The 21668-nt window shown below is 38.9% G+C and overlaps 1 protein-coding gene across 3 annotated transcripts in view; it reads right to left on the bottom strand.

The window, feature by feature from the left end:
- The window catches only part of COL19A1 (collagen type XIX alpha 1 chain), a 340279-nt gene that overhangs the window by 29625 nt on the left and 288986 nt on the right, over positions 1–21668 (bottom strand). For all 3 annotated transcript variants that reach the window (XM_029066938.1, XM_029066939.2, XM_029066941.2), the window contains exons 34-45: positions 21083–21127; positions 19565–19615; positions 19435–19479; positions 16047–16073; positions 12925–12978; positions 11231–11275; positions 7367–7411; positions 7217–7279; positions 4924–4959; positions 4784–4828; positions 2361–2522; positions 660–726 (exon numbers count right to left, since the gene is read on the bottom strand). In XM_029066938.1, the coding sequence (XP_028922771.1) occupies positions 660–726; positions 2361–2522; positions 4784–4828; positions 4924–4959; positions 7217–7279; positions 7367–7411; positions 11231–11275; positions 12925–12978; positions 16047–16073; positions 19435–19479; positions 19565–19615; positions 21083–21127 (685 nt within the window). The remainder of the gene's footprint in view (positions 1–659; positions 727–2360; positions 2523–4783; positions 4829–4923; positions 4960–7216; positions 7280–7366; positions 7412–11230; positions 11276–12924; positions 12979–16046; positions 16074–19434; positions 19480–19564; positions 19616–21082; positions 21128–21668) is intronic.

Here is a 21668-nt window from a genome sequence, read left to right as displayed (position 1 = left end):
TCCCCTGTCATATTTAACATTCATTCAACATAGTTTCATGCTCATTTGTTTGCTTGGTTGTGAATTCAGCCTGCCATTCATAACATTCCATAATCTTTGACTATATCACATAATACTTAAGGGAAAATCCTTCTTCGGCTTCAGCACAAAACCTTAAAAGCATCATTTCAACTTCTTAAAGATAAACTAGATTTAAGGTAAGCCCTACAGTTGTTTATTGTTTTGTGAAATTTTTTACTAACTTTGAATACTGAATTACAGTAACTGAGTTGTTTGAAAGGATATGCCAGGGAGTGGTCAAAATCTATTTTATCTAAATTGCTATGGGAAAATTCAACTTGTTTACAACTATTCACTTAATGCTTGGTTTTTCAGAACCAATCAGAGGGGTGTTTTTTAAGACTATTGTTTTTATTAGGAGGTTTGTAACAGATTGATCAATAAAGTTGTATATGTTTTAAAAAAAGGACAACCAGAAAAGCCAAGCCTTTTCTAGAATTCAAATCACTCTGAATCCTCAGTCTGTGGGTGAAGCCAGTAGATTTAACAAGTCAGTAGATTTAACAAACCAGTAGATTTAACAGAGTTATCAATAAAATTAAATAAAATATGACTTGGTAGAGAATAAAAGAAACCTATTTAGCAAATTGTGCTCTAACCTTCAAAAATCCTGAGGACCTCCTGGTTGATATATTTTTTAATTTCTTCAAATGAAACTGCGTTAGCCTAAAGAAAAAAAATACAGGGTAGTGTTTTCCAAACAATGCAAAGAGTAGAGCAAGCTAGGTCTTCATTCATGCATTCATTCATTCAATCTTATTTATTGAGCACTTACTTAGTAAATGCTTGGGAGAGTAAACTATAACAACAAATGGACATATTGCCTGGCCATAATGAGCTTAAAGCATAAAGGGGAAGATAAACATTAATATAAATAAATTTCAGAAATGTACACAGATTCACTGGACTTGCAGATGGGCAGATAGAGTAATAAATTTGCTAACTTGATTATTATTGTGATATTTGTTATGGGTTTACTATTTGCCAAGCACTGTACTAACCACTGGGGGTACATACAGATTAATCCAGTAATATTACTGAGCTCTGCACACAGTAAGCGCTCAATGAATACAACTGAATGAATTAATCCAGTATGTAAGTCCTGTGGACCTGGGAGTGGGGATGAATAAATGGAGCAAGGCCTGAGAGTACATCCTTTGCAGCCACTGAAAAGATAAGTTATATCAGTGGATCATGTTCTTTGTACCAAATTACATAAAAAAGTAAATATTTTATGCTGTTGATTAAGTGATAAAATGAAGCTGATAAAATGAATTAACTACAATAAGTATCTTTTGGAAGTATACTTTAGTGCTATGAATACTACTATTATTATATGAGGAGAAATGCTTTCACATGGCAGGTGCCAGTGAAACTAGGTTTTAGTTTCTGAATTTACTAAGCTTAATCACTGCTTCCATTACATCTATATGACTCTCAGAAATGTTCATATAAGGGACAACATAGAGTCCATTAAGTACTTAAAAAGCACATTACAAATGAAACAATTCAAAGTTCAAATAGGGACTTATCAGAAGAAAGCATTAAGTATTTTGATCAATTATTTGGAGTGTGAAGTTACACACTCAGTAAGTGAATACTGTTTGCTGCAGTAACAAAACGTTTTTCAGTGTGGCAATTCGCTGGTCACACATTAGTTATGGCACAGTGCAGTCTGAGACAGGAGAAAGAGGGCAATACCTCTTGGAAAGCATAAAATGGTGTGTTCAGCCCATCACCATATACTACATTTATGAATTCAGTACCCAGGCAAGTGTGCTACTGTCAATGTCATTAGTGGTGAAGGTGATACTTTCTATCTTGGCAAGGAATAGTATGTTATGCTATCTGGCTATGCCCCATTATCAAACTTGTTTTCAATGTCTACCTGGTGGAAGAAAACAGATACTAGATATGTGTATAGTGTAAAGATAAGTGTATCTTTATGGAACCATTTCTACTTGTGATCAGTGTTCTCTTTCCACTGCTCTGTATCTTCTCAGGAACGATTCCATCTCTCGGCTCTCATCCTTTGACCTCCTAGAGGACAACTTTCTCCAGGAACTAGCAGTCTAAGCTGGATGTCCTCAGCAACTAAGATAACACTCAGCTGAGAGCAGAAGTGACCTCATGTAATTAGCAGTGCTTCACTTCACATCATAAAACTCTGTGACCACTTTAACAAATCCATTATTCTAAGGCTCCAAAAATGGATCCTGGTGTTAGGCACACATGCCCCAAATGTAATGCTAGCCTTTTGTGTGAGTATTGGTCCAATTTATTGCCAGGAAAACTCTTACCGGGATTCCTGGTACCCCTGGAGAACCTGGAGGCCCTTGGTAGCCGGGAGATCCTTTGGATCCAGGTGGTCCAATGGGTCCTATGACCCCCTTTGCTCCAGAAAGACCAGGCTTCCCTCTTTCACCCTGTGGACCTCTGTCTCCTGGAATTCCTGGATCACCCTATTCAAAGAAAATAAATCAGCCTTTATTTATTTATATATAACCACACATCATATGCATTTCAGTGCTTGACTAAGGTTGCTGCAGTAGTTAAATGAACTGAAAAGCTCTTGCTTCTTATGTGATGAGAGTATCATTATGGAATTTTGATGCTATTGATGCCTGTCTATTTATTTTGTTGTCTGTCTCCCCCCCTTCTAGACTATGAGCCTGTTGTTGGGTAGGGGTTGCCTCTATCTATTGCCGAATTGTACTTTCCAAGCGCTTAGTATAGTGCTCTGTACACAGTAAGCTCTCAATAAATATGATTGAATGAATGAATGAATTTCACCATCTTTCCAATTCAACAGCCAAATGTGAATTCGCTTATTTGAACTGGCCTTTCATTCATTTGAACTGGCCTTCATTCATTCATTCATTCAGTAGTATTTATTGAGCACTTACTATGTGCAGAGCACTGTACTAAGCACTTGGGATGAACAAGTCGGCAACAGATAGAGACAGTCCCTGCTGTTTGACGGGCTTACAGTCTAATCGGGGGAGACGGACAGATAAGAACAATGGCAATAAATAGAGTCAAGGGGAAGAACATCTCGTAAAAACAATGGCAACTAAATAGAATCAAGGCGATGTACAATTCATTAACAAAATAAATAGGGTAATGGAAATATATACAGTTGAGAGGACGAGTACAGTGCCGTGGGGATGGGAAGGGAGAGGTGGAGGAGCAGAGGGAAAAGGGGAAAAAGAGGGTTTAGCTGCGGAGAGGTAAAGGGGGGGTGGCAGAGGGAGTAGAGGGAGAAGAGGAGCTCAGTCTGGGAAGGCCTCTTGGAGGAGGTGAGTTTTAAGTAGGGTTTTGAAGAGGGGAAGGGAATCAGTTTGGCGGAGGTGAGGAGGGAGGGCGTTCCAGGACCGCAGGAGGACGTGGCCCAGGGGTCGACGGCGGGATAGGCGAGACCGAGGGACGGCCTTCTTTGTGATCCTTCTCTGTGGCCTCTCAGCTATGGTGTGTGCTATATATACATGCATGCATTTTCATGTATGTATATCTCTTTCTCCAAAATTATGAGTTTTTAAATCCACTATTAGTACTTAAAAGCAAAGGCTCACTTTAATATTAAGGTACTGAAAGCCAAATAGCAAGTCCCACCATAGCTCCATCTCCCAAGGGAATTCCTTTATCCACAAACCCAGACCTTTAAATTTCAGGAAGCTGAGGGTGATTCTAAATTATTTCACAGTTTTTGAACCTTGATCTCTTTTTCAATCAATCAATCAATTAAACTGTGTTTATTGAGAGAGCTTAATGTGTGCAGAACACTGTACTAAGCACTTGGGAAAGTAGAGAACTGTCCCGCCTTGTGATCCTGACAAGATGGAAACACCTCCCTTTAGGAAAAATACTTATATTGCATGTTACTTAAATTAGTGTGACACAAGTAGGTCCAGCAATTCTAGCCCCATATGGGCAAACATTGATATGGGGGGGCATTGTTGTTCACATGAACACACAGCCGTAGCCAAAGTGTATAAGAAAGACCCAGTGCAAAAAAAAAAAAAGATAGAAAGGATGTGACCGAGTCAGGGAAAAAAATGTGTGGTTACATAGAATTGCCTTTCTTTCAAAACATCAGATTTTAGAGATGTTCTTAAATCCATCATCAATTTGGACAGGGAACAATATACCATGTGATAAAAATTGTTCAACCACCCAAAGACTTGGAAATACGATTTAAAAAAATCTAAAATAAAGATTAGATGCATTACCAATCATTCTTAGAAGGCTTAGAGTGAAATACCTTCTCCAGGTATGGAAAAAAGATTCCACAAATTCACTAAAATGGAAATGTCACATTCACTATGTGAGATGAATAATAAAAAGTTTAGGAAATGCTCATTTTAACTTGAAGGTTTATTGGAATGCAACATTATCATGTTGGGTGCCCCTACAGAACAGGGACTATGTCAGACCTGTCCCAATGCTTGATACAGTCCTTGGCATATAACACTGTTTAACAAATACTACCATTATATTATTGTTATTATTATTATTATTCATAATATTAATAGTTATGCAAGCAATAATCATATTGAAATAGATACAATCAATAGTAATTTTAAAAAACAATAATGAACAAAACTAAGAACAATAAAGAATTGGAATAAAACTACTTGCACACCTTTAGGTAACTGAAGGGCTTATTTGGCTAATACAGACTGAGTTGTTTCCAACACAAATAGCAGTGATCATATACACCTACCCTCTCTCCTTTAGGGCCTCTGTCTCCAGTTCTTCCCATAATGCCCTGCAAAATAAATAAAGCCTTCCTCAGTCTACTTGGCTATGCTAGCATGGATATTCTGAGAAAAATGCAATAATTTTTTATTTCAAATTTCCTACCTGAGGACCTGGCAATCCACCCTTTCCATTTATTCCCTAAAAAGAGATTGTAATTCTTAGAATAAAAGAAAATGAGGCTTAAAAGGTCACAATCAACATTATTTGAGTCTATGCTTCTTAATCTCCAAATAATATTCTCTAGTTCTGAGGTCTCAATAATCATATCAGTTCTCTTAAATGAGTGTACTCTATTTCACAAATGATTGCTCCACACAGGGAACTGCCACTATAGGGTGTGCTAGGTTCCTCACTTTATTATTTTATTTGGTGCAGTATAACAGTCAATAAATTCTGTCATTTTAAAATCTAGAGAAATTTTACTGATAGCCAAGGTATGCTTGCAGCACTGTACAAAAGAAAAACAAAATACTTTGGGTCAACTGAGAGACTTAATGTCCTGATGGCACATGTGTCTTTGAGCTTTGATTTGAAGAGAAGAGATCAAGGTGAGGGAAATATTTTTTTTTTGCCAGCAGGCAATTGCATGGTCATGCTCCTCTGAAAATCCTAAGAGACCTGAATTGTGCCAGAATGGATTCGATGAGGGTGGAATTGCAGACAACTACATGTTTTCCCTGCTGTAAATTACACTAAAACCTGTCACTGTTGATAAGCCAACCAAAGCCTCCCAACCTCTCTGAAATACACTGAGAACTGTCGAGCACTTTAAATAAGAATGTGCTACCCAAGGGGTAAGGCTCACAGAATTTATTGCATCCGTAATACAAATCACAAAAATAAACTGATTTTAAAAGGGTTGAAAACAAACAACGAATCTAGTGCAAAATATTAATTTTGTTCTTGGATAATATATCTATCAATCATACTTATTGAAAGTTATTGTTTGCAGAGGACAGTACTAACTGCATGGAAGAGTACAACAGAAGCTTAGTCTAGTATTTAGATAACCAAAACAAGAAACTCATATAGAATGGTGGCTTTTGCATGTCTTAAAATTAATTGAAAAATATTTCTTAATAACATGATCATACACAGGAAAACCACCTAGAACTTGGATAGGGCTAGGCAATATTATAAGTTCATATAGTTATGTAAAATATTTACTTCAGAAATTCTCAGAGATAAGACTAGTGGAATGTGACTCCAAAAATGGATTCTGTTTTCCTACCCCAATCCAAGATTATGATTAATCACATTTAGTCAAAAAACTGAATGAGAAGCAGCATGAACTAGTGGAAAGAGCATGGGGGGAGTCCAAGACTCTTGGTTATAATTCTAGCTCTGTCATTTGTCTGCTGTGTAATCTTTGACAATTCATTTAACTTCTCTGTGCCTCTGTTATCTCATCTGTAATCTGGGACTAAGACTGTGAACCCCATGTGGGACATGGACTGTATCCAATCTGATGATCATGTATCTACCCCAGCACTAGCACATAGAAAGCACTGAACAAACACCATTTAAAAAAAACAAATAAAATAACAAACTGGTTTTTCTATTGAAAAATTGTCTTCAAAATCACGTAGGTCCTGTGAGTTCAGAGAAGGGCCCTATATCAGTAATAATAAGAATAATAATGATAGTGCTAGATAAACACTTACTATGGGCTAAGCACTATTCTAAGTGCTGAGATAGCTACAAATAAATCATGTTGGACACAGCCCCTGCTTCACCTGGAGCTCACAGTCCCAGTAGGAGGGAATAGAAGGCCCAGAGAAATTGAGTGACTTGTCCAAGGTCACACAACATTACCTGTAGGAAACAACTAATAAATAATTTACACCAATGACTTTTAATAACTAAGACAGAATTCAGGACAGTGAAAAACACTAGTAGATTGTCTTAGATTTAGGCCATGGTCAGATATAATTTAATATATGCTTAGGGGAAAGGGTCTTGCTGAGGTGGTAAGCCATTTCTCTTCCAACATCTAAGTCTGTGTTAGACTCAGGAGTGGCACTCTAGTTTAGTGTTGCTTAGATTTGACTAGCTCTCTGCATTCCAAATGCTGGTGGGAACTCAACTGGTAGGTATGAGAGTGTGCTAGTGGCACTGTGCAAATCTAGTGTTTCACTTCTCATGGTCCTATGAGACTCCATCTGCCATCATTAGATTTCATAAAGCATTTTCTACATGTTTTTTCACATCACCTTGGGTTACGTTGGGTCATCCATTCAGGATTGACTTAGGAGAGAAAAATATTTTCTTTCTTGAATTTCTTTCTTTCAAGGCACTTATCAAAGTCTTGATTCTCTTTAGAGGATGGAGTCAGAATCACATTTTTCAACCACAACAAAGTTGCACCCTGAAAAGTAGGTGGTGAATTACTTACTGGTCTTCCCGCTGGTCCTTCGGGTCCAGGAAATCCTATGTCTCCAACAGGTCCTCTCTCACCCTTTAAAACACATACACACATACACCATTAGGTATTTTATAAAACACATTGTAAATACAACAAATCAGAATTCAAATAGGGACTTACTGGCTCTCCTGGCATTCCTGGGGGGCCAGGAACTCCAGGCTTCCCCTGTCAAAAGAAACCAAAATTACAAGCCATGTCTTGAACTTTCCAAATTCCAGTTATTCCTAAATAAAATGTCTGCTTCCCTCTGTGGACTGTAAGCTCCTTGTGGGCAGGGATCATGTCTACTAACTTTGTCATATTGCATATTTCCAAGTTCTTAGTATAGTGCTGTGTTCATGGTGAGTGTTCAATAAATACAATTAATTGATTGATAGACTGGTAATTTGTTTTAGTCTACAGGACTCCAATGACTACTAGGGGGTGATGCTGTTCAAATGAACAATAATTGAGATTGATCAGCAGGAAACCCAGATTGTCCTTCTGACTCTGTCACTAAATGTCTAGGGCCATTTTAATTGTGCAAAAAAGAAGGCAGACTGGGAATCCATGTCTCATTTTCCAAGCACAGAAAGAGCCAGAGCTGCTGAGAATCATAAAAACCCAGCTGGTGACTCCATATCAGTTGAAATAAAGTGGGACAGGAGGACGCCAATAATGCTGGCCTGCCCAAAAGGCATAGATAGCAGTTATAGCACTTTTTGCAAGCCTAAATCAGTGTAGCACAATATGGCCAGAGCCTGGGGTTGTTGGCTCGATCAGACTAAAGCTTGCTGAGCCAGGATAATTCAGCCCAGCTGAACTACATCATTCAAAAATAATAGCTGACATCAGCCCAGATCTCTTTAAATTATCTTTATAAATTACCAACCTTCTGAGCAAATGGGATTACCAGTCCCAGGGTATGACATAGTCTCAGACAATGCTGCTTCCCAGCTGAAAACTAAAAGTCAGTGGCTGAGGATAGACCTGAATGGTATAATGCCATCACAAAGGGAGTAGGTCTCTGGGGTAAAGCATCACTTGGAAAGACAAACAAGAAGGCAAAAAAGAAAACAGCACCAGGAACTGAAAACATTAAGCACAACAAGACAACAGGGGGCAACATTTTTGTGCGCTCAACGTGCCCAGGACTGTAGATACTGCAATGGCTTTTTTAGTTAAACACACATGCATGTGTGAACTTTACCATCAGCGGCACCCTCTTCTAATATGAAAATATATTTCAAGCATTTTTCAAATAAGTGTTAATATATTACAAGTTCCAGAAACCCTAATACCTCAAAGTGTGTGACCTTTTCCTAGTCCTTCTCCTCAATGAACTTCTTCCAGTTCAGTGATTTATTGTTTGGGGTTTGGGTAGAGTGTCTTTGATTCCTATTGCCTAGCCCTAACTAAACCCGTGAATTTGGGCTGGTCTTCATAATAATAATAATGATGATAATAATATTATTATTACAGTATTTGCTAAGTGCTTACCATGTGCCATGCACTGTACAAAACGCTGGGGTGGATACAAGAGAATCATAGAGCTCCCAGTCTCAATCCCCATTTTAGAAATGAGGTAACTGAGGCACAGAGAAGTTAAGTGACATGCCCAAGTTCACATAGCAGACAAGTGGTGGAGTAGGGATTGGAACCCATGACCTTCTGACTTCCAGGTCAGAGTTCTTTCAACTATGCAATACTGCTTAATGTGGGTATGATTCTAACAGAGATTCCTACTGGACAAGAGAACTCACACAAGTTCACCTTTCACCTCTAAATAAAATGATTAGGAATGTCTAGATATTGTACAGAGCTTGCAAATGTCTGGGGTAGTGAGCTTCAGAGAACACAGACAAAGCACAGTTCTCCAAGGTGAAAGTTTGGTCTTTAGTCACAGGGTCTAACTGGCCCACTAGAATATCAAAAAATCCCAGTGTTCACACCTATTGACCCACATTTAGGTGGCTCGTGGCAGTATTAGCCTGCAGAAGGCTCCAAGCGGCTCCTTACCTGCTTGGAATTTGGAGCAAGCAAGGAAATGTTCACTACAAAGTGTTCATGTTAAGGTAATCCAGTAACGATTTCTGAGCCAGTCTTGTCCTGCTTAGTGCTCTTGTGTTTTTCTGGTGCAGGGTCCACCTTCTGTTCAGTTTCTCTGAGTACAGAGCACTAGCTTAGTTGTTCACTCTCTTCCCAAACACCACCAGGGATTATTTTATTCAGTGATAGCTGTGGCAGAGGAAAGAATGGGCAGATGGGGAAGGCAGCTGGTACCTAGGTAGACTCCTGATGGGTGTAGAAGATTAATACTCTGTCAAAGTATTCTTGACCAAGCATATCAACTTTTCATTTCAGGGTAAGGATGAATTTGCAGGGGTATTTTGAGAGAGTCAGGCAGGTGGGAGCAGGGCTTAGAGGAGACAAAGGAGGGAGAGAAGAGGGAAGGGAGGACAATAGAGGGAAGAGAAGAAGCAACAAGGAGGGGAAAGGAGAGAAAGAAAGAAGGGATTGTAAAGGAACCAAAGATTCCAAAGGAGCAAGACCTCCTCCTGTTCTGCCACCTGCCTGGTCCTCATGTGGTAACAGGGCTTGATGGGCATGAACAGGGTGCAAGCAGCTCCCACCGTGCAGAAAAGCACCTTCCATGACAGCTCCCATAGGCTCCTGCTCCAGTCCAGTGAACAAGCGGGAGCAGTGTGAGCCTTCCACCGCTCTCTTTAGTCCTGAACTCCGGGCACATTGTTGGGAGTAAGACTGCCCCACCTCAAGCCACTGGGGTTCCCCTGCTCTGGCCGCGCTAGACCTCAACTATTAGAATGCTGGGAAGACCAATGTCATGATTTCAGCTGTAATTTCTGGGATTGCCAATTTGAGCCACAAGGAGCCTGAAACCCTGCCATTAAAATTCTATTTATCATGATCCTTGTCCTTTATAATTTTGGTTCACCTTTCCTTATGTGTTTGCTGTTAACTCCCTCACCACACCTACTCTTAGATTATGAGTCCCTTGGGGTCCAGAGATCTTGTCTACATCTCCTCTGGGTACTTCTTTCCCAGTGCCTAAGTGACTTGTACGTGGTAGAGACTTAATAAACACTATACTGCTATTACTTGTTTCCGAGTTCATGATTTCCAATGTAATCTCATCCTGCATTCTTACACGAAAGAACTGAAGGGTTAATTTATGAAACACTACTAAAACCAATAAAGCAAGGCTAAGGGAAATACCTCGTTGGTTACAACTTTCTAGGAATACTTGAAATGTGCACAAAGCACCAGAGCAAGGTATAATTTGGAATGAGGCCTTTTCAAGTGAGGTTATCTTTCATTTGATTTTCATAGTGGATTTTAGAGTCTGAATTATATGGGAAATCTGTGGCAAACCTCTCCTAGCAGCATGGTTTAGTGGAAAGAGCATGGGCATGGGAATCAGATATCGTGAGTTAATAATAATGTTGGTATTTGTTAAGCGCTTACTATGTGCAGAGCACTGTTCTAAGCACTGGGGTAAACACAGGGGAATCAGGTTGTCCCACGTGGGGCTCACAGTCTTAATCCCCATTTTACAGATGAGGGAACTGAGGCACAGAGAAGTGAAGTGACTTGCCCACAGTCACACAGCTGACAAGTGGCAGAGCTGGGATTCGAACTCATGAGCCCTGACTCCAAAGCCCGTGCTCTTTCCACTGCGCCACGCTGCTTCTCATGAAGCATATGAAGCATATGCTCTACTATATGCTAAGCACTGTACTAAGCTGAGAGATTACTTCGAATGGTTCTGCAGGAAGATGGGCAACAGTCTTGAGGTGGTAGAGGGATGGAATATCTTTCTGTATTCCTTTCTTTGGAAATGCCCATGGAATGCATACCCAGGAAGCTCATGTCAGTCCTGTCAGAGATTTCCAGCACATCAAACGTTCATTATATTCTCTATTACATTTACATTAAGGTAACTTCCTCCTACATGAAATATATTTCTTAAAACTATGAACTCACAGGTATTCCAGCTATTCCAGGAGAACCAGCAGGCCCTTGATCTCCCTGAAGAAAAGGAAAATATTCAGGCTGTAATCCTTCAACCACCTAATTTCACCAGGGTTTTAACAAAGACTTATGCAAGGCTAGTGAAAGAACTTTAAATAACAACCTAACTTTGTTAAAGCTTAGTGACACTGGGTTAGGCTAGAAGAAGAAAATATTATCAAGTAAAAATGCATAATCAACCAGAAAGTTTAACTGATTTTCTACTTCTTTTCTAAAGTAGTAGCTTGTGAGCACCACCAAGGGACATGAACTATATTTAATTCCCACCTGTGTATTTTCTCCCAGGGCTTGGGGAACAGTGCTCTATACACAGTATGTAATAAATATTACTAGTACTTAAATAGTATGAAACAATTTATTTTTAATCACCTTTGCTGAGTAGCATGAAGAATTTATAAGCATACTGTCAGACTTACTTTCAAACATAGTGGTCCTTTAAAAAGTTTTCCTCTTATTCTCAAAAATATTTAAGGGGTCTAAAATCTATCTACTGGATTCATTCAATAGAACGGGTATTCATATCCATTGCTTCTCAGTGTTGCTAAGTTGATTTTCTTCCAGGTGGAGAAGAGTGCCATTTAAATCTTGGAATGAAATTTGACTCAGGAATCAGCAAATGATTTATAGTGCTGAGGGGAACGGGGCAAAAAATGTGCCTATCATTGTACCGTACTCCCCTAGTGCTTAGTACAGTGCTCTGCCCACAAGAAGTCCTCAATAAATAAGACTGAATGAATGAAAGGCAGAGAAAGTGAGGGGTGGTGAGGGTGTGGTGTTACTTCTGTCCATGGCTGTACACTCGGCCTGACCCTTCCACTAGGTACCAGACTGTTGCTTGCATTCAAATTAAATGACTCCTCTTTGACGTGATAGCCCTCACGTTTGCTTTCTCAGTACCTCTGACCATTAGGAATAAGGTTCTCTAAAATGTGTCAGGAGGAACTGGACCAGTGGTAAGGGACCTCAGAGCAGCAGCCCGGGAAACCAGAAGTAATAATAATAATAATAATAATAATTATGGTACTTGTTAAGCATTTACTATATGCCAAGCACTGTTCTAAATGCCTTGCTGCAAGGCACAGTTGTGAGGGAGATGTGGGGGAAGAGAACTGGTGTGGGTACTGGAAGCAATGGGGGATATGAAGCTCCTGCCATCATGGATGGTCCATTTAGGGGTTAATGGGCCCCGTTTCTCAAGAATGATACCTGCCCAGGTCTCACCCTCCTGATGGAGCAGAGGCTGGGTAAAGCAGGAACTGCAAAACTATTCAGAACATTAAGAAACTTGCTGCTACTTGCAATGGGTGTGGGATTGGGGAGCAGAATGGGTTCACTCAATATTTTTTTTTTTCTGGGCCATTTTTTGAAGAGAGTATACTGGTCTGAATGAAATGTTTTCTGTCAGGTATTCCTTATTCTACATAAAATTTTCAGATTCTCCTAAGTCCAAGCATCCATCAGCATCACTTTCATCCTTTTCTAATAAAGGTCCATATCCTGAAAGTAAAGATGTGCAAAGCATTTTAGCAAGGTTCTTACTATGGAACTAAGCTTACTGGTCAAAGAAGGATAGAAAGAAACCCTAGTTTCTTAATGGTTGAAGCAGGATAGAAAGATGCCCTGGTTTCCAATCCTACTGATAATACCTTTCCTCCTGGGAATCCTTCTAGGCCAGGCAGTCCCATTGGTCCGGGTTCTCCCTTTAAGAAATAAAAAAAGTCAGAACTCAAGGACCAGCTGTGACTTTAATTGCATGAAAATGTTGGGTTAAAAAGTAAATATATATTATCGTAAACAAAAGCCAAGCTTCAATTTGAAATTGAACACACCATGACATAACCTTTTTCACAAGTGGCTTTTTTAAAAAATGGTATTTGTTAAGCACATACTATGTAGCAGGTTAAGTGCAACATTATTATTAAGTGCTGGGGTAGATACAAGCTGCTCAGATTTTTTTCCTTGGCTCTCTTGAGTGATATGTAGATGGTGGGTGCCTGCTTATTAAGAAAACTTGAGGCAAAATGCTTCTAGGAATTTTTAAAGTTAATACTACCAGCGATGGTCATCTGGATCTAATATTCTTGCAAGACAAATTCAGGAGATTCCTGTATCATAAATACATTTTATATGAGATAATGTATGGGCTAGCCTTGAAGGCCTAGAAATGGAGCCTTTAAAAAAGCAGCGTTTATTTTTAGTGGGGAGAACTGTTTACAGTGAATGAAATACAGTCATAAAAGGCAAAATAATTCCTTAGAACTTTTCAGTTCAAAGTGAAGTTACGTTAGACTTTTGAGACTTTCATTTAAAGATGATTAGATGCAAGTGAACTTTTCTCAACTGGATTGTACTAGCAGTAAATTATCAGTGACTATGTGCATGCTAGTCTAGTTTCAGTTTACACTGAAAGCATTGTAAAAATATAGATTTCTACTACACACAACTCCAAGAGGCCTTCCCAAACTAAGCCCTCAATTCCTTTTCTCCAACTCTCTTCTGTGTTACCCTTGCATTTTGATTTGCACCCTTTATTCACTCCTCCCTCAGCCCCAGAGGACTTATCCATAATTTATTTATTTATTGTACTGTCTCCCTGTCTAGATAGAAAGTTATAGTGAGCAGGGAGCATGTCTACCAAATCTGTTATTTTATACTCACCTCAGCACTTAGTACAGTGTTCCAAACACAGTAAGCACTTATTAAATATGATTGATCAACTGTTCTCATTAAGGGACATTTAATAAGTAGTAACATGATTTACTAATTGTTTCTGCTTCTGGATCTTGAAAAAATGATTTTTATATATCCATCTTGACCCACTACTTCAAAAAAGATATGATGTATTCATATCATGGTTATCTCTTCCTTTAAAAGACTATTTAAAGTCTATGTTTATAAATATTTAATCATGGCACAGAACAGGCAAGAGGTGGAAGCAGTATTAGATTCCAGGTCCTCTGTTTCCCAGTTCCATGCTCTTTCTATTATGCCAAGTTGCTCCTCTCCTCCTTGCCCTAAGGCAGCAAAACTTAGTTTTGCTCAGAGTTTCCAAAATGCAGTAGTCGCAGTTCTAGCATTAGTAGGAATCTATCTACCCTATTTATTGAGCAATTACTAGGTGCAGAGCACTGCACTAAGTACATGGGGAAAATGCAGACTTATATGCCAGTCTAATTTTTAATGAGAAAGAAGTGATAATATAAATTAAATTATGTATATACTATATTATGTATGTATATATTTATAGTCTGGAAACTGTGCAAATGAAAAAAAGTCTCCTGCAAAATACTGGATTTCAGATGTGACAATGGCTGATTTTTGTTTTTTTACCTAAAAAGTATGCAGATCTGTTGCATCTGCTGAGAGTTTCACTAAATTGGACTATAGAGAAAACTTTCTGAAAATATTTTATATAATGATGGAAATTGATCAGTGAGGCTAATTTTCTCCTAATACATAGTTAAAGGCACATAAATGAGAAATGCCCAGTTGGAACACATTTGAAGAGGGCATAGCAGAAAAATGCCAAATAATTTGTGAAATTCAACTGAATTTGGCAGAGTTTGCATAGTGAAGCTATACAGTTGAGAGGCACGAGTCTAATTTTCTTCTTGGACTATTACGAGGTATATTCATTACATGCTGAGTTAAACTCTTCATATGAAGGTTCTAAATTAGAAGGTTGCTCTAGCACCTAAATCAGTTTCTGGATGACTAATACAAAATGGCTATAAACCATCCATCTCTGTGTCAAACCAAAACTCCTTCCACTGGCTTTAAAGCACTCAATTTGTTCACTCCCTATCTTACATTGTTAATCTCCTACTGCAACCCAGCCCGCACACTTCACACTTCTAATGCCAACTTATTTACTGTACCTTGATTTTGCTTATCTCACCTTCACCTCTTGCCCACATCCTCCCTTGGAACTGGAACTTTCTTCCCATTCATATAATTAACAGATCACCACTCTCCCCACCTCAAAGCTTGACTAAAAATTACATTTCCTCCAGGGATTCCCCAACTAATCCCTGATTTCCTCTACTCCCTCTCCTTATGTATCGCCTATGCACTTTGGATTTGTACCCTATAAGCACTTGATATTCACCCCACTGCCAGGTCCACAACATTTATGTACCTATCCATTATCTATTTATCTAGATTGTAAGCTCCTTGTATCCAAGCTTCTTGTGTAATAGTGTTCAGTGCTCTGCATACAATAAACTCTCAATATGTACTATGGGTTGATTGATTTGGGAACATGTCTGCCAACTCTGTTGTATTATACTCTCCCAAGTGCTTAGTACAGTGCTTTGCACATAGTAAGTGCTCAATAAATATCACTGATTGATTGCAGTTCCACATGTGTAAGAGTGCTATCATTCTTGCCAGAATATTCTGGGGTGAACTAGATATAAGAAAAGGTTGGAGGCAGTTTGTTTCCTCTTTGTAGCCACCAAGGCTGTAACGGTACTGGCAGCCTCAAAGGAAGAGTCACAGTCACCTTGAAAATTCACTAATTCTCTCTGTAACATTATAATGAGTAATAAATATTCTTATCTGAGAACAGTGAGCAAAAACACTTACTTCTCCATAAAAATGGATCTCCACTGGAAAGTCTCAGGATTTAGACTGCTTTCATGACACTGGGAAGTTACAAATTGCTGGCAATTCAGAGGCAGTCCAGTTCCCCTTAATTCCCTATACCATTCCAGCAGAGTCATTGACTACATGTTTAAAATGACCTAAGATACTAAAATACACTTACCACTGAACCTGGATCACCTTTTGGGCCCTATAAGAAAAACACAAAGAAAGATTGTTTGAAAACAATAGAAAACAAAAAAGCCTAGATTAAATTAAAATCCGAAATAAGAACAGCACTGGGGGGACTTGAATTTGGTATATGCAGAAGGTGATTTTCAACTTCCCAGAAATTCATGAACAAGCAGTTCTTTTTTCCTTTAAAAACTAATTCTGGAATGTTGATGTCTGGATTGGAAGCTGGTTGCGAGCCTAGGAACCAGGGGAGGAAAAGGAGGGAAGTAAAATTCTTATCAAACCTAATGGACTCTATTCTATCCTATTCTATTCTACTGAAGCAGCGTGGCTCAGTGGCAAGAGCCTGGTCTTGGGAGTCAGAGGTCATGGGTTCTAATCCCAGCTTCACCGCTTGCCAGCTGTGTGACTTTGGGCAAGTCACTTCACTTCTCTGTGCCTCAATTACCTCATCTGTAAAATGGGAATTAAGACTGTGAGCCCCAAGTGGGACAAGCTGATCACCTTGTATCCCCCCGGTGCTTAGAACAGTGCTTTGCACATAGTAAGCACTTAACAAATACCACCATTCTTATTATTACCCCTATTCTCCTTCAACCTCTCAGATGTCTATGACACTGCGGACTACTCACTCCTTTCTCCTGGAAATCCTTCCTAATCTTGATTTTTCTCCTCTAGTTAACCTCTTACTCTTGGGTTGATCTTTCCCAGTCTCCTTTGATCCTTCATTGTTTTGTTTTGGATCTTGTTCTCTTCTCAGTTTATACTCCCTCACCTGGGGAGTTCATCTGCTATCTTGGCTTTGATAACCACCTTAATACAGATGACTCCCAAACCTACCTTGCTTGCCCTTACCTCACTACTTTTCTGCAATCTCACATTTCCTCCTGATTCCAGGACCTCTTTAAGTGTATTCCCACCAGCACCTCAAGTTTAACATGTCCAAATCCTAATTTCCCATCACTCTTCACAAATCCTCATATCCATCTAACCTGCACATCACAGTTAGTTATCACCACCATCCTCCCAGTTTGTCAAGCCCAATACCTTAGAATTATTCTTAACTCTTTTAACCCCCATATTCATTCTATAACCAAATCCTACTGGATCCACCTTTTCCTCAAATGGCAACTATGTTGGTCCAGGCATTTGTCATATCCTGGCTTGACATCAACTTCCTCAGATATCTTCCTCTCTCTAGTCCATACTTCTCTGTTGTTTTTTATTCTCCCAAGTGCTTAGTACAGTTCTCTGTATAAAGCAAGCATTCAATACATTAACTCTGCTCCTGGATCATTTCTAAAATGACCTTTTGTACACATCTCCCTAACTCAGAAACCTCAAGTGGTTGTAAATTTGTCTCTGTATCAAGTGGAAAACCCTGATCATTGGTTTTAAGGCACTAGATTAGCTCTCTTCTCCCATACGTATCCTTCCTACTGCCCCATTACATCTCAGCTCATTATCTCAAGTTCATTCATTCATTTATTGAGTCATATTTATTGAGAGCTTACTGTGTGCAAAGCCCTTACTAAACACTTGGGAGAGTCCAATACAACAACAGACCCATTCCCTGCCCATAATGAGCTCAAAGTCTAGAGTTAACCTTCTCATTCTGCCTCTTTCTTGTCTCAACTACTGATGACTTCTTTCTTACACTTGCTCTTTTGACTGTAACTCCTTCACCATACTTATCAAAAATCCACAATTTTTCCTTTATGAAATCACATCTCTTCCAAGTGGCCTTCCCTGATTAATTCCCATTATTATTACTGGAATGTTTGTTGAGCTTGTTCTGTGTGTCAAGCAGTACTCTAAGTTTTTCTAAGATATAAGATAATCTGTTTAGGCATGGTCCCTGTCCCACATGGAACGCACAGCAGTCAAAGTAGGAGGGAAAACAGGCATTGAACCCCCATTTTACAGATGAGGAAACTGAGGTTCATAGGTGCTAAGGGATTTGCCCAAGGTCCCACAACTGGCAAGTGGTGGAGTTGGGATTAGAACTCAAATCCACTGACTCCTCTACTTTATATCCCTATTTTATAGTCCCCAACTATCACTACCACTTCCACTCCATCTAAGAATGTATGTATATATTTTATATACTCTATTAGTTCTTACTTACTGTTTGTCTCTCCTGCTAGATTGTAAAGTTCATGAAAGCAATAGTTATGTGTACTAATCTATATTGTTCACGTCCAAGATTTAGGAATATTCTCTGTAATAATAATAATAATGTTGGTATTTGTTAAGCGCTTACTATGTGCCGAGCACTGTTCTAAGCGCTGGGGTAGACATAGGGGAATCAGGTTGTCCCACGTGGGGATCACAGTCTTAATCCCCATTTTACAGATGAGGGAACTGAGGCACTGAGAAGTTAAGTGACTTGCCCAAAGTCACACAGCTGGCAAGTGGCAGAGCCAGGGTTCGAACCCATGACCTCTGACTCCAAAGCCCGTGCTCTTTCCAGTGAGCCACGCTGCTTCTCAGACAATAGGTGCTCAATAAATACTATTGATCGATTGTTAAGAGTCTTCAGTGATTGTTATCTTGGACCTCAGAACTCTGAATAGCTGTTTAGTAATGAAAGCTGTAGGGAAACTCTTTAAAAATCCTCTCTTTGCTCTGCTTTCCTAGCCTGATGCTTGTTTCCCTACTGTTTCAGTTGAGTGTTACTGAACCCCCACTGTGTGTTTTCACCTAAAGTCAATGGGGAGAATGTTCTGTAGATATAAGGTATTTAGGGCTAAGGATAGAGAGTGGTGGAGAAATATAAATTGAGCACGGATTTTAAGCAGGACACCAGAGTTTGATTCACCACAGAAAGCGTACCATGGTATTTGCGAATGTGTGGCTGGGCCGGAGTGGGACTGAGAGTGGCAATGTGGCCACTGGTGCAGGCCCCTCTCTGTCCCTTTGGATGCTCTCTTTCCCCACCTCTCTTCAGTGCAATGTTGAGTGTACCAGACCATGCTCCCAAAGACAGGGATTCGCTGCCAACTCAGACTTATTTCCTTCTCTGGGGATCCAATGAGTGTACAGAAGACTGGGAAAGTCTCCCAGTATACTCCTTGCAAGTTAAGGAAGCACAGCTGGGCACAGAGAGAACTTCTGACCCACCACTGATTCTCCAAAAGAGGCAGGTGCTTTCTTCAGAGAACCGGGGAAAGGGCTATGCTCTCTTCCACGAGGCTAAGGGTGTTTTGCTCCTCCCCTCCCCTGGCTCCACGAGTGAAAAAATAGGCTTAATGCAGAGTGAAATGTTTCATTACTGCCCATTTAAGTTCATTCATTTCCTGAGCTTCCTTATGGTGCTTTCCTTTTATCTTCGTCGTCCGTGAGTGCAGATTCAATTAAATACAATAAATACTTACGGAAGGACCAGGAGGACCAGGGGAGCTAGCAACGCCAACACCACCCTTTGAGGGAAAGGAAAGAAATTCAATTTACAATACTCCATTTTATCCTTTGAGAAATAATTCAAATGTTTATGAAAATAAATACCTGGAGCTTGTATAAGCTGCTCATTCCTGTCCCTTCACTAAGAGGTACACCCTTGAAATGAAAATAATATTCAGAAGTTATTTAGAAGGCAACATCATCTCTATTTCTCTAAACAAGTGATCTAAGGTTCTGCCATTGTGTATTCTTGAGTTTTAAAATTAACGTTAAAATAATTTTAAGAGCTAAACAGGGTAGGTAAATAAAAGCAATAGCAGTATGTTTCTATTTTCATCTTTTGAAAAGTGAATAGAACAAAGTGAAAACAAAACTTGGGAGCATTTTGAGCTACACCTGGAGCATCAAAGCATTATCAATATTGAGTGGAATCCATGCATAAGCTCGACAGATGAGACATTTATATATTCAAAGGGAAAAAAAATTGTTGAATAAATTTCAGCAGCTGAATTGTAAATTTATGCTGGTTGTTTACATCCTTCTGAACTCTAAACCACAAAATGTATGGGATAAATACAAAAGCACTGATGAAACTAAGAATGGTTATAATTTTGGCAATTGAAGGAATTCATTTTTCTTTTCATGATCTATTCATTACAGATAATTAAGTTGTGTGTAGACATAATTAACGTTACTTGACTTCCTATGTAGCTGTTTTCATAAAAATATATTCCTAAGAAAAGTGGGATCAGAAACTTGGTGAATTAAGCTGATGCCAAACACATGTGGTCCCAAATTACTTGAATTACCAATAATTTTGAGACTCTAGGGTTAAGTCCCAAATCTTACAAAATATAAATTTTTTATCGGATAGGAAAAAAAATACAGCTGGGTAAAAATAAAAATCTTTGGGATTTTATTTCTCTTCTTGTGTAATTCAGACAAAATGTTCAAATCTGGGCTCCCTTTTTAGCAAAAGTTTCATTCTTACAAGCCAAAAATGCAAAAATAATTTAATATGGTATTCATGGTTATTCCTACTATGCTGCTATTTATGAAACTGCACTCTATTGTGAGGTGCTGTTTCAGTGAAAATCAGAACTTCTTGAAATTTGTTGAGCAAAAAGGGATGATTCCAAATTCAAATCAGGGCTCTACAAAGAGTTCCATTTTGCCACAAGATTCCAATTCATATATTTCCTATCAGCTCATGTACTCTCTTCAGAAAAGAAATTCAAATTCTCAAGAAATGTTGGCCAAACAATTGATCTTTAGAAAAAGTTTCAACCTAAATGATGGTGATATAAATAATAGCATTCAAGAAATGTTTCAAATGGTAGCTAGGGATACTTTAACTTTAGATCTTTCCAAAATGTATGGAGGTCTTAAATATCTGGCTAAATTTCTTGCTATGTGAAAATCAAGAGATTTAGTCTGTGGCATATATAATTTCAGTCCACATATTTTATTGTCTTCAACAGAAAAAGCTAGATAGGTCATCCATTATTCACACATGAAAGTTTACATACTAACTTTGTGTCCAGTGATTCATAAACTGGAGTTATTTCCATTGTTCCTGACCACACAAGTTGCAAAGTGCTAAATGTTTCACAAATAACTCACTGGGGGTCCAGGTGGTCCAGGTTTCCCAGGAGCACCCTCACTGCCCTGAAATAAAGGCATTATGGAAATATTGTGAACAGAAAATTAGAAATAGGCAACATTCATATCATTTTATGAGTAGGAATATGACATCACAAATCCACTCATTTATTTCCCACTCATGATACATCCCAGTGCTTCTAATGATGTTTTCCAACACTGCCAACCTCCTGGTCTAAGTCTACTTGGGGATCATGGTCTAGGAGATAGGGATTTTTCAAGAATGTAGATTCTCAAGACCGAAACTGGAGAATTGATGCTTGGGACCCGACTCTCAGCTCCACAGCATTTATGGACATATCTATAAACTGCTTATTTATATTAATTTATATATAATGTCTGCATCTCCTTCTAGACTGTAAGCTCATTGTGGTCAGGGAACATGTTTACCATCTTTTTTGTATTGTACTTTCCCAAGCTGTTAGTGTAATGTGCTCTGCACACAGTAGGCACTCAATAAATGTGATTGACTGATTAAGCACACAATAAATACCACTGACTGATTGATTGATGGTATGGAGTATCAGGTACAGAGACGTTTTATTTT

Source organism: Ornithorhynchus anatinus, chromosome 1, assembly GCF_004115215.2.
Source record: "Ornithorhynchus anatinus isolate Pmale09 chromosome 1, mOrnAna1.pri.v4, whole genome shotgun sequence".
NCBI lineage: Eukaryota > Metazoa > Chordata > Mammalia > Monotremata > Ornithorhynchidae > Ornithorhynchus > Ornithorhynchus anatinus.
This window is presented reverse-complemented; position numbering and strand designations above follow the sequence as displayed.